Below are 11992 nucleotides of genomic sequence, written 5' to 3'. Positions count from 1 at the left end.
TGTTTGTTTGGTTTTGGGTTATTTTGGCGTGTTTTTAGGCTTTTATCGTTTACCTCTGCTCCAGGAGCAACAAAAAGGCCCATATAAAACATATCCGTAGACACGTTATTGCTGTTTTGAGTCAACTCTTATACAAATTTAAATAATGTGATTCTTCCCGAGTGGAGAGGTGTTAATTAGCTACAAGTGTGGTACATTTTTGTACCTAGTAAAAGAAAAGAGCAAAAAGCAATCGAATTCAATTTTCAATTCTATCTTTAATCTCATTTGACAAGGCCTTTGGGAAAGGTTTACAACTTTTTATTGCATTGGAAGACAGTATGGAAATCCTTAGTTTTGTATCACAAAGAAGCTCTGAACTCAGTCTCTTTTAAAAAAGTATTACACAGTGTGTATACTATATACCCCACTTAACACACGTCATCACGGTGAATGCTTGGTAATTTACTACTAATGTAAGCGACGTAAGCACAAATTGTTTGCAATATGACGCTTTTACTGTTCAACATTGACAGAAAAGATACACAGGTATTCAATTATTACAGCTCAAGACTACCACTCTTACCAAGGACATTATACACAGACCTTGTTCCTACTAATCAGTACCTTTTGAATGTAAATTTTTCATCGCTGAATAAAGACAAGATGAAAACAAAACAAAAAAAAAACTACCACTGTGACAGTGTTGTCATCTAAACGCCCTAAACTCCAGTGTGATCATCATACATACTCTTCAATGCCTCGTGGCAAGACACATTGAAGTAACCCTCTTTCGTGCCTTCAACAACAGGCACGTCCATCATAAGTATGTACTCTTTGTTGGGCGTGTCGATGTCGTCCTTCCTCGGCCACATATAGTTACCCCCTGCCTTTCCCTCCCCAACATATTCCAAATACTTCACCACTGGGCCTTTCTTGTTCACTTTTTGTACCTGCCCGACATAGACACCATCATCATAAGCGACTCCTACCCATTTGTCTACTTTCACGTTTCTAGATAGCTCCTTCTCCTTGTGGCGGAGATTGACCCAGTCCCAGGAGACAACATTACCAATCTCCACGTCCCCCCACCTAAAGTTATCAGCTGCGCTGTGCAGCTCCCAGGACACGTGGGCAGAGCGATTATCGGGTTCTTCCCCGGCTTCCGTCTTCTCCGTCACTTGCACGCCGCCAACGCCCTCATTCATCTCCTGGGTATCTGTGCATTGTGACAGAAATGTAGACGTCAGTAAACTTGCCTGGGTTGATGTTTAATATCGACCAAAAACATTAAACAAAAAGGCTTATTACACTCGTTCACACGTTTAGATAAAAGCTCTCTATACCGCCTGCACAATTACTGGTGTCACCAGACTACTGGTGTCAAAAGACTTGTGTTTTAGATTTGCATGATGATTACCGCAAGGGAATTCCGGAAAGGGAAACTGGAATTTGAACAATACTTTGATTTCTTTGGAATAATTGTGGGATGAACTAACCTGTATCCTTCACTTCTAACATCACCACGATGCCCCGGCCCACTACAGCGTCCTCCATAAGAAGCTCGACTTCATCCCTGAAAAGAAGACAATGACGTAAGTGAAACTTCATGGAGAAACTTAGCCTGTGTCCTTTTAACTCCATGGTCTGTGTAACGCAAACGTCCGCGACTTTAGTGGCCCCTGGATGTTGGGCGGCCGGCAACCATAAAGCGATTTAATCAGGCTACTATAATAGTATGTTATGAAACCATGGAGTTAGAAAATCAGTGTTTGACTCCATGGTGAAACACATACATTAATACCCCCCCCCCCAACAATGATGGTCTATTGTGTTTTGACTGCTAACGTGCAAATTGTACAGGAATTAATGACCTCTGTTTTGTTCCATGTCTAATCACACTTTTCTATGTGCTAACAGCCTAAGTAGCTACAATATTGCCAAGATAAAATCTGTTGGTATCAACTTAAACGTCAGTGAATAGCACCGTGGTGCACAAAAAAATATAAGGATTAAGTTTCTAGGTTGAATATCGTACAAGCAATGAGCTTTACTAGTACAATGTTCTACTCACCCCAATTTCCAGGTTTTCTCTCCGATTTTCTTGGACCGTCCTTTGGGGCGGGTCTCCTGCCGCTCCTCCTCGGCGGGTGGGGCTTTCTTCTCCCCGCGTCGCTTGCAAGGACCTTTGACATAATTGTCACCTGCACGCCTGTCATGAGACAAAACAATGACTCCACTATACATATACATTTTGTATAATACCACATGGTGTAATCTGCATCCGCGTGACCGGAAAATTTGGAAGTTTTGAAAGCGCGTATATATTTGGAGCTGCATTACAAATCCCCCCCCCGAAAAAAATCTACATGGGGATAAGTTCAAATTACTGTAATATGATTATGAAACTTTCAAAAGCCTGTGTGATAGACATTAGAACCCCGTGTGATTCTGCTAGTTATCACATGGGTAGGTACTAGTACATCTGTTTCGGACGTTATCCTTATCGCAGCCCAGGTATGACATAAAAATAGTTCTATTGTATAGTATAAGATGCAAGGAGGTTTCAATAGATGAGCAACAAATCAATTTTCGAGATAGCAAGTTGTGTATGGGGATTAAGAACAACTTACTTGAAATTCTGGTGCCTTCGTTGGCAGTTCAGACTGTTTCCGATCCTACGCTTAATCTCCTCCCTCTCATCCGTAGACCTCTCAAGGGCAGGGCAATACAGAAGCACCTGCAATGTACATGTAGTTATGTGAAAGATGTATACTGAATAATGCATACACACATGGACCTTGTCAAGTTGACAAATTGTACGTTAAACAACCCTTGTCCTGCGGAGCCCATATATATGTATGGGTTGCACATACAGTACCATCTATATAGTGCCCTGTATATGTACGATTTGGGGGTGTTTCTCGTGCAATGCATCACACCGCAGCGAAACGCAACGAATGCGGAAGTAACTACGCCACCGCAGGCCAAAAAAAGTCAAGGGTCTGTGACCTGATTAAGACATGAAATTATTTGAAAATATTGTGTAAAAATTGCCAGGAGGACAAGGGTTTTAATGTGTATAGATACTATAGAATGATCCCTTGATATGATATACGCTGAGACCCCAACTAAGCCAATTCCACGTTAAATGTATACTAGTATTATAATTTGTTTACAAAAGCAAGCGCTGTGTTAAGTAATAGGTAGTAGATTTCAATTGTAGATCTTTAGGTCCAATGCTGATATAGTGAGTATATAATTTAGTATTGAAATATAGATATAGAAAATACCTGATCCACAGCCTTGTCCAGGTTGATGTGGCGCTCCCCGGTAATCCCATGGTCTGTTATAGTTTTGCGTATCTGCCTCTGAAATAAAATCAACAAACCAGACATGAGAACACATCTTGGAATGACTCAAGAATGCTTGTTTGTAGAGACTTGTTTGTGCTACGCGCTACATAATGTTTGTAAGGAACAAATACAAATATGCGAGCCTTACCTAGGCAAGGGGGTTGTGTAACTTCAAGCACAAACCAATAAAAGTTTTGACACATCTTTTTACCACCGTTCTACCTCCAGCGCAAGAAATGGTTCGTCGTAGCCCAACCCCGCCCCCCCCTCACACACACACACACCGAGTCTACGAATGAGACCATCATTTTACATCGCGCACAATTTGAAGGAAGTCTGGCGTTTTCATGATTTTATAATACAAAGTGTAGTAATGTAGTAGTGTAGTACTTACACAGAAGTAGCTTCTGCCCGATCGTCCCTTGCCTTGAGTACGCTTGAGTGCCTCCCTCTCAAAATACACGAATCCTGGCAGGTGTATCTCCAGGTGAGCCCTGTACCGATCAAACTCGCTGTCCTCTGGCGATGGGATAGCGTCTTCCCACCCAGGAACAGACGAGTAGACGGCCGAGCGTTTGTCAGCTGTAGACTGGTTTGCTGCAGATACAATGGCTTGGAGAAGAGTAGAGACGTCTGGCTGGCTGGGTATAGATTCGTCTGTTTCGGAACAGACAGACGAGTTGTGACTAGACGCCCCGCTTGACTCCCTATCAGCGCGGGGAGCCGCACCTGCCGCTGCCTGACGGATAAGCTGAAGCAAAGCGCCCTGCGCCTCAGAAGCATCCATAACTGCGTTGGCAAGCAAAGAGACAGGAGAACGTATATGTACGTACTAAAGGAATAGGTTCACGCACTGAGACCGTTTGAAAGTGCTGCATTGTGTAGTGACGCCACTAATCTACATACCCGACCCCTAGTTTTGCATTTCATAGGGCAAAAGGCTTACTTGTGCTTTGTTCGCAGGGTTACATTCTTTTGCGCAAGGGTGCTAACTTTTGAAAACAATTATAAAAAATGTAGAACTATTTCAGACAATGTCTCTCCCCCGTTGGCCTCAGATAGTTAACATGAAAATGACCCCGCCGCCGGGATGGCGCTCTTTTGCTATTGTTTGATGCCGCAGCGCGGTTATTTCAAAGAACCTTTTAAAATTCGAAGTGTTTACAGTTTCTCTCATTTTTGGCGGGCTGTACTGGCAGACACGCGTGCCATGATGTGAGGCATGGCAGCCTACAGACCTACGAAAAGGAGATTCGAAGGATCTTGTATTTCGGATGACAGATGTGGTGGTGTTAAACAGCGAAAACCCTTCTCTGAAAATTTAAACGTTGAAAATGTCCCGACATCGCGAAACCGTAGTGAGAACAGTAGAGCCGGGAGAAAAAAGCACGGAGGTGTGGACGCTACAACAGGAAATCCCGAACCGAACGCAATCTCCGAGTCCGAAGAAGACATCGCAAATCTCATCCAACAGGCAGCGCGCCAACACGGATACAACCATGATTACACGTCGATTCTTGCTGTCCTAAAAACCCTCGCGATGAACGTAACAGACCGCTATACAAGGGCAGCAAGGTGTCTCAGCTGCAAGGTGCAACGTTAGTCTTAGCAACATTTGCGCTGTTCCCGGGAACATCAAAAACATCATCCGACTATCTGTTCAATCTCCTACACAACTATTTGTTGCCGGACGACAACTGCATGCCGAGTTCCTGGACTAATGCTCAGAAACTGATAGATGACTTGCTGACTCCAAAAGAGACAATTCAAGTTTGTGTGAATGACTGCGTCGCCTTCATAAAGGATCGAAAAGACCTCAAGAGGTGCCCACAGTGCAACGAAGACAGGTAAACCAGCGCATATATTCTATTTAAAAATTTGGGTTCTACACATATATTTTCACAGAAGAAAAAGCTTAATCCTCGCTTGTGTGTTTCGTTGTCTTCGCAGTCATAGCAAAGAGCTTGGTCATGCATTTGAATGGTATTCCAATTTTCATCGATAAAGCTGAATTTGTTCGCTGTGTTCTTTTTGGGCCTGTTAATGCTGAAATCATTCCCACACGGGCCCCGACCGGGCCTGGGAGCTTTTGGGAACAAATAGTACGATAAAAGACAACAAAACACAGACGAGTTTTTAATAATAATCATGGGCACTATTTCTGTATATTCTTGATATCACTTGTTGATATGTATTGTAAATTTTTCGTTTATTCAAACAGCCCAGCCGGGCCCCCATTTGGAAGTGACTTTGGAAGTGCATAAGACAACTGGGGTTATATGCTGAGGTCGCATATTTTCCAAACCGGGGCCCGGCTCGCCCTCCCGGGCTGCTAATAATCAACAATTTATATCAATAATATACGCAAATAGAGCCCATCATTCATCTTTTCAACTTTGTTGTGTTTTGTGGTCTGTTATATAATACTTTTCGTCCCATTCCCGGTTTGGAAATGTGACCTCAGCATTAGTTATTTGCCCGTAACTTTTGATGGACGTCATCTGTTTTCAACGAAATTTAGCCAGATTATGTAAATAAGATGTTGTGATCGTTTAAGATCACAATAATGCCTAAATTTTGGGCTTTTATAGACTTTTCTTAACTTTCTTATCTTTTTTTGTAATAATCAATGTAGTGATCAAAGACATTCCCAAAAGTCCCGCCTGTAGTAAAGAAAGTTAAATCTGCATAAATTCCGTAAAAAATCTGACATCCTGGTGTGATCAACAGCCTACAAACATAGCGTACACCACTTTATAGCGTTACGCTGTCAGCCCAAGGCACCAGTCCCCGTTTCGCGCCACTCCGCTCTCCGGCCCGGGGGGGGGGGGGTCCGAACCTGTTCGGGCTGTACCGTGATAAAATGCAAGCCACTTTGTTTATATTTGATAAACATTTGGCTAATGTCTGTAATGCTCCCCTTTTTAAACATTTTTAGTTGCTGTTTTTGTATATACATCCTTTTATTCATCTCCTATCTTTAGAAACAAAAATCATATGAATGCACTGAAAAAGTAATCAATCACCAGCTTGTGCAAACTACCCATAATTTCTATAAGTAACTCACGAAACGCCACCCCTGGTCAGATTAGTATTCAGCAGCCAAATGCTCTAAGCAAGGACTCGCTCTGAGCAAGGCCCTGAGTAGCCGTTTTGTGGTAATGTCTCTCGTGAAAAATAATTCATAATCCCGACCTATAGAAATTTCCGTGTCACATTTCATACAACTACACAATTATGGTCTCTGCAGACCAATGGACTCAATGTAGGGCTGAAAGGAAAAATTCACACCTGGGAAAGCGTGAAATCATATCGCGGCTTATTTTCCCCGAATAGTTATTCCTGCGTGTTCAATATTTTCTAGATTCAGTCTAGAATATTCTAGCGAAGAGTAAGAGGAATTCACATGGAACTTTGGTCAATGAATAATACATTTGTGTATTGCCATGGAATTACATCTTTCTTTTGTTCAGTTCTTTTCACACTTTAATATAATAGAAACTATTTATATAGCTAATAGAAATTATCAGAAGAGAGAGGATCACACAAGCACAAAAGCCTCCAATCTTGTTAGGTTTGATAAAAACTTGTCCTATCAGATCTCTGAAGCCTTGGCTGCTAGACCTTAGAAGCTGGTTGTGTATTGTTGTTTTAAAAGCCCTACTTCTATATTTTGCATGATATCATAAATAGCTACAGGAATCCAAATTAGGCAAGGAGCTTGGTAGAAGCTCCTTAATCTAGGTCACACAAGGGGGTAATAGAGGGAGATATAACCTCCTACTGTTGTAATAAATGTATTCTATGTTGTCTTTTTAGATATGTAAGCGGGACAATGAGACCAAGGAAGAAGTTCTTCTTTCTGCCACTGATTCCGCGCCTCAGACGGCTGTATGAGATTAAAGCCTTTTCACACCTTTTATCCAAACACATGGATAGAGGTGTAGCAAACGATATCGTTAGAGATATCCACGACTCGCCCGGCTGGCATCGTCAGTTCGAACAAGGGGGACTGTTCGAAGGAGACCCCCGGCATCTCCTGTTGCAGTTCTGCCAGGACGGAATGAATCCGTTTGACATGAGGAAGAACGTCTACTCTATGTCACCGCAGCTCATGAAAGTCATGAACCTTCCGATGACGGCACGTGAGAAACTTGGCTTCCTGCTCCTTGTTGGTCTCATCACTGGTGAGTGATAAATATTTATATTTGATAAATGGCCCATTCTTCTTTTGATTGCAGCTTGTCAATTGCCTGGAATAGTAAACAACATTTTAAACAACAATCAGTAGCTAGGCTGCGTGAATTAGTCAGGCTGACCTCAAATCCTGATACTAGGGTTCCCATTTTTGTCATGCCTGGTGGCACATAGTAAGGGAAAACTTTATCTATGTTAAATCGTAGTTTCCACGTAATTTCAATATGACAAGCATGATGATTTTACATATGATTGCATGCTAGTATACTAGAAAAATTTTCTCTCCAGCAGACCAACTCCCTTGGCATGCTATCTCTCTTTTTGGCCCATTTGTACTTTTTTCCAGCCGCTTCCCGAAGCCTGATAGAGGCTAATTTTATACCCATCCGTGCAACTATTTTTTTACAGGCCCCAGAGAACCAAGTAACCAGAATCCCTATTCGGAGCGACTGGTGGACGAGCTGCTCCTCCTGCTAGAGGGAGTGTGGGCCTTCGACGGACTCAAAAGGGAGGCCTTCAAGTTAAAGGCAAAGGTTCTGTTATACGTAATGGACTTTGTCGGGCTGTGCAAGTGCGCAAAGTCAAAGGGACCCGGTGCGATCACCCCGTGCAGCAAATGCTGGCTGAAAGGTCGGTATTGTTTGTCTGCCTATAGACATGTAAAGTAACTGTGTGGGTAAAGTCGGATTTTTTTCTAGAATTGCGACTCTTTGTACCATTTTGCATAAACAGTGTAACATGTTGCTAATTGTTCTCATTCTCTAGGGAAATACAGTCCTACCCTTTCAAAGACTGTCTACACTGGAGCAAGGCGATACCTGGCCCAAGACGACCCCATGAGGCAGGACGCAGTCAACTTTCCTGACAAAGCTGTGGAAGACCGGGGACCACCACGCTTCCGCACTCCAGAGGAAATGGACATCATTTCTGAACTCTGCAACCCAGAGACCACAGTTATGTCCAAGACCCTTCTAGCAAAGGTGCAGAAGGCTGCGGGAAAAACCGGGAAAGAAGAGTGGCGCCGTCTCCCTACATACAGTCATGAAAACTACGTAGTGGACATGATGCACACTGGCACGGTAAGAATACTAGTATTACTGATTAAACAGCGCTTCGCTCGTAGAATTAATCTGTAATTGGATCTGTAATTTTAACCTGTAAAAGCATTTTTTGCACAATTGTTAGCTTAAAACGAACAAGATCACCCTTTGTGTTTTCATACCCTTTTGTCATTAATTGATCAGAGTTCACTGACTTTACATTGAGAACAATACCGTTGTTGTGTTAAATATTTCAGGACATTATCCAGAAAGTCCACGGCGTCATGTGTAGCAATGACGACACAAAAGCTGTAAGGGAGGAAGAGAGCCGCCTGGGCCGCTTTCCGGAGTGTCGGGAGCCGAACGAGGAGGATCAGTGGGAGGACGTTGTAGAGCCAAGCCAGGAAGAGAATGGGGCATCATCAAAGAAAGTAAGTTTCCCTGCCTTTTTTATTCAGAAGCACAGTGATGAATACAAATGAAAGGAAATGGACTAAGTGACCACGAACTCAAGTTACGTACAACTTATATTCTCGCAGCCACTTTTACAATGGAAAAAGTATCCCCTGTATTTCTATTTGTATGTAGAAAATCGCTGTTATTACCATTTTCTATTAACTGTAAAATGATTTTACATATTTGCAAAATTCCATCTATAACAATAGTGCTTACAGAGTGATAGAAAAAAGTTGTTTTCTATCATTTATTAGCAGAGAAAGAGGGGCAAAGCACAACAGAAAACAGGCGACAAACTGAAGCCAGGACCATGGACGTTAACGAAAGCAGATCAAAAGAAGGCCGACATCCGGAGTTCAGCCGTCAAAGTGCCTGTCAACTTTGGCTGGCGCCCGCGGCCATTCTTCGAGAAGATCTCGAATATGAAATCGCATTGTTGGAAGCAGGTATGTCATTTATAAATAGCTTCATTTTGTTACTATATGACGTTTTGATTGTATTTGCATTACTGTATAATCCGACAATGCCATAGAATTACAACTCCTAAATCTTTGTTGAGCATGCATATATCGCATGGTATTTGTCACAAGAAATTTACATTGGTAGCATTTTGCATATATCTGAGATGGTTGAAGTTTGATATGAGGTAAAATAAATCGACGCCACTTGGCAAAGGTAAATGAGACGAGAGAAGTCGAATGTATGATTGTAGGATGCACTTGTTTTTTTCCCTTTGAAGGAATGCATGTTTTAATCGGTGACAGGATAACGAAGTGATGGAAACTGTTGTATCCAAACGTAATAATACCATATGATCATTTCGGTTTTTCTTGAACGTTTTACAGATCTTTTCACATGGAATCATGAAGTACTGTGCCCGGGGCTTCATGAACGACAAGCAGCGCGAGACGCTGAACCTGCTGTGTGACGTCCTGTCCGCTCTATGTGCCCCCTGTGTCAACAGGTCCAGACTACCAGACCTCATCAGAGACATACACAGATGCCTTGCTCGGCTGGAGCGTGATTTTCCGGTTTCTATTATGGTAAGACCTATCCCAGTAATACGTTCCTTTTGTCCTGTTATTTCGTCACCGTCTTTGTGCTTAATAATGACTAGATATCAAGGGCACATTCTTGGTCAAAGCAAGGTAACATTTTGAAAACAAATCCATCAACACTTTTGGAACTTTTGGGATTTTCTCCAAAATGTCTAATTTCTTTGTTAAAGGAGACTAAAATACGTCAGAGTTAAACAAAAGTTATCGTCTTCACAGCCACGCCCAGCAATTAGTCTGCCTGGTGTGAAGAGGTGAAGCGATTTAACTTTGCATTTGAAAACAGAAACACATGTTCGTCAGGAATATGAAATTTGTCAGATACTCGTACCTGATAGAATCATGTTTTTCTATAGCCCCATGTTACCATAGAAATTTTACATATTCCTCCTTCTTATTGCCTTTGTTCTAGACCGCCATTGTACACTGGGTATCACACATCACACCTTACATCTCCGAGTATGGGCCGTCGAAAACCTACTGGATGTTCTTGTACGAGCGGATGAACAGCTTTCTGTCGGCGAGGGTCAAGAACAGGCAACACCCAGAGGCTACTGTAGTGGAGTCTTACAGGGTGAGTCATCTAATTTATACGTACCACGGCTTGCTGAAAAATCACAATTTGAGAAATGTATCATTAGACGGGTGAATAAATTATCACCATCCACGTGTCTTACATTTATAATGTGATTTTGTGCCGTACATTTAGCATATAAACATAATATCATAAGTGTTTAAAGTGTTGACCTTCACCCAGAGAAGGCGTACAAATCTAACTGTGACTAGTTTTTGTGTGTGTTTTTGCTGTGTCTTGTGCGTGGCGTACCAGACGCCAGTACCTCAAAATAGAGTCCATACCTTTACTTACTTACTTAGGCCTACTGCCCATCCTTGGGCATAGATTAATGCCTTTTCTGAGGGAGAAAACGCACTAAGAATGTGAGCATGTTGAAGCCATACATTTAAGTTTTGTCCGTTTTATAATACAATATTGCACCAGTTCTAGTACTTGCCCTTTGAAAGAAGCCAATTATAGAAAACCGGAACAAAAACCAAGCGACAATGTCCTTGTAAAAACAAACAAACGATAACACTCTGGAAAAAGGGTTGTTTTTTGGCGCGTTTTGACGAGACAATGCCATTATTAAATATTCATGTCTCATGTGCAAGGCGGGCAAAGGGACAAACTTCCAGTGGAATTATGTATAGTTATAGTAGTACACGTATTCGTGAATTTGGTCGCCCGAACGCTAGCCAAACGTTCGACATTCGTGAAGCGTTAGGGAGGTTCGATCACAGTTGTCTGGTTTTTTCTTCGTATTACGTTAGTCGGCTGTTGCTCGGGAACAGATTCGGGGAAGGTCGTGAATGGATGACAGTAGGTTTACATACTCTTGTCATGGAACGTCCTATTATTGCTATGGAGAGGGGAGGCGGCATAGTTGTCTTGCTGGCTACTCCAGATTGACGATTGATATCTTGTGTGGTCTGCTTGTCACAAGGAAGTCTCAAAACTTATTAAACGTATGTTGCACGTATGAAATACTGGGTATAGGTAAAAGCGGTCTTTCCCCGCACTGTAAAGCTACTATTTTTCCTACCGTATCTCGGTGTCCCGGTGTCATGTTCCCTTGGGTCTTTTTCGTGACGTGTGACGTGGGGGTGAAATAAATAGCATTTATAAACAGAATGGTTGCGCCCGAAATGTTATACTAGTACTGTTATCTTCTGCTTCAAATTGGTTTCAAGATAACGTAGTGATCGCATTGTTACCCATGAACTAAGAAACGACAACGCACAACGATTAAGATTATTCAAATTGGATTTCATTGCAATGATCTCGCGCCGCCGATTTACATTATTTTGCGTGTAGCGATTTTTAAAGAAATCGCCATTTTATGTGACAAAT

The 11992-nt window shown here is 42.2% G+C and overlaps 2 protein-coding genes and 1 pseudogene across 3 annotated transcripts in view; 2 read left to right on the top strand and 1 right to left on the bottom strand.

The window, feature by feature from the left end:
• Positions 1-237: 237 nt before the first annotated feature.
• LOC109475370 lies at positions 238-4409 on the bottom strand. The gene is made up of 6 exons (XM_019775980.1): positions 3730-4409; positions 3273-3350; positions 2613-2719; positions 2054-2191; positions 1479-1555; positions 238-1198 (listed from the first exon to the last, which is right to left on the bottom strand). The coding sequence occupies exons 1-6, from the start codon at positions 4120-4122 to the stop codon at positions 702-704; spliced, it is 1290 nt and encodes a 429-aa protein (XP_019631539.1). The 5' UTR covers positions 4123-4409; the 3' UTR covers positions 238-701.
• A 119-nt stretch (positions 4410-4528) lies between these two features.
• LOC109475365 lies at positions 4529-8200 on the top strand (annotated as a pseudogene).
• LOC109475369 overlaps positions 7487-11992 on the top strand; it is a 7319-nt gene continuing 2813 nt past the window's right edge. Inside the window, exons 1-6 of one of the 2 annotated variants that reach the window (XM_019775977.1) lie at positions 7487-7522; positions 7941-8611; positions 8830-9003; positions 9283-9474; positions 9874-10071; positions 10496-10657. In XM_019775977.1, coding sequence (XP_019631536.1) covers positions 8369-8611; positions 8830-9003; positions 9283-9474; positions 9874-10071; positions 10496-10657 — 969 coding nt within the window. In that variant the 5' untranslated portion in view covers positions 7487-7522; positions 7941-8368. Of the gene's footprint in view, positions 7523-7922; positions 8612-8829; positions 9004-9282; positions 9475-9873; positions 10072-10495; positions 10658-11992 lie in introns of those variants that run through there. The other variant, XM_019775979.1, reaches the window with a different exon arrangement.

Source organism: Branchiostoma belcheri, unplaced genomic scaffold, assembly GCF_001625305.1.
Source record: "Branchiostoma belcheri isolate BF01 breed outbred unplaced genomic scaffold, Haploidv18h27 scaffold335, whole genome shotgun sequence".
Lineage (NCBI taxonomy): Eukaryota > Metazoa > Chordata > Leptocardii > Amphioxiformes > Branchiostomatidae > Branchiostoma > Branchiostoma belcheri.
This window is presented reverse-complemented; position numbering and strand designations above follow the sequence as displayed.

Excerpts from the sequence above, each read along its gene's own strand:
- LOC109475370 (XM_019775980.1), bottom strand. The coding sequence starts at position 4,122 with ATGGATGCTTCTGAGGCGCAGGGCGCTTTGCTTCAGCTTATCCGTCAG. Across the intron at positions 2,720-3,272 it reads TGGACAAGGCTGTGGATCAG|GTGCTTCTGTATTGCCCTGC; the intron begins GTATTTTCTATA and ends TGTACATTGCAG. Across the intron at positions 1,556-2,053 it reads GAGAAAACCTGGAAATTGGG|GGATGAAGTCGAGCTTCTTA; the intron begins GTGAGTAGAACA and ends TCTTCTTTTCAG.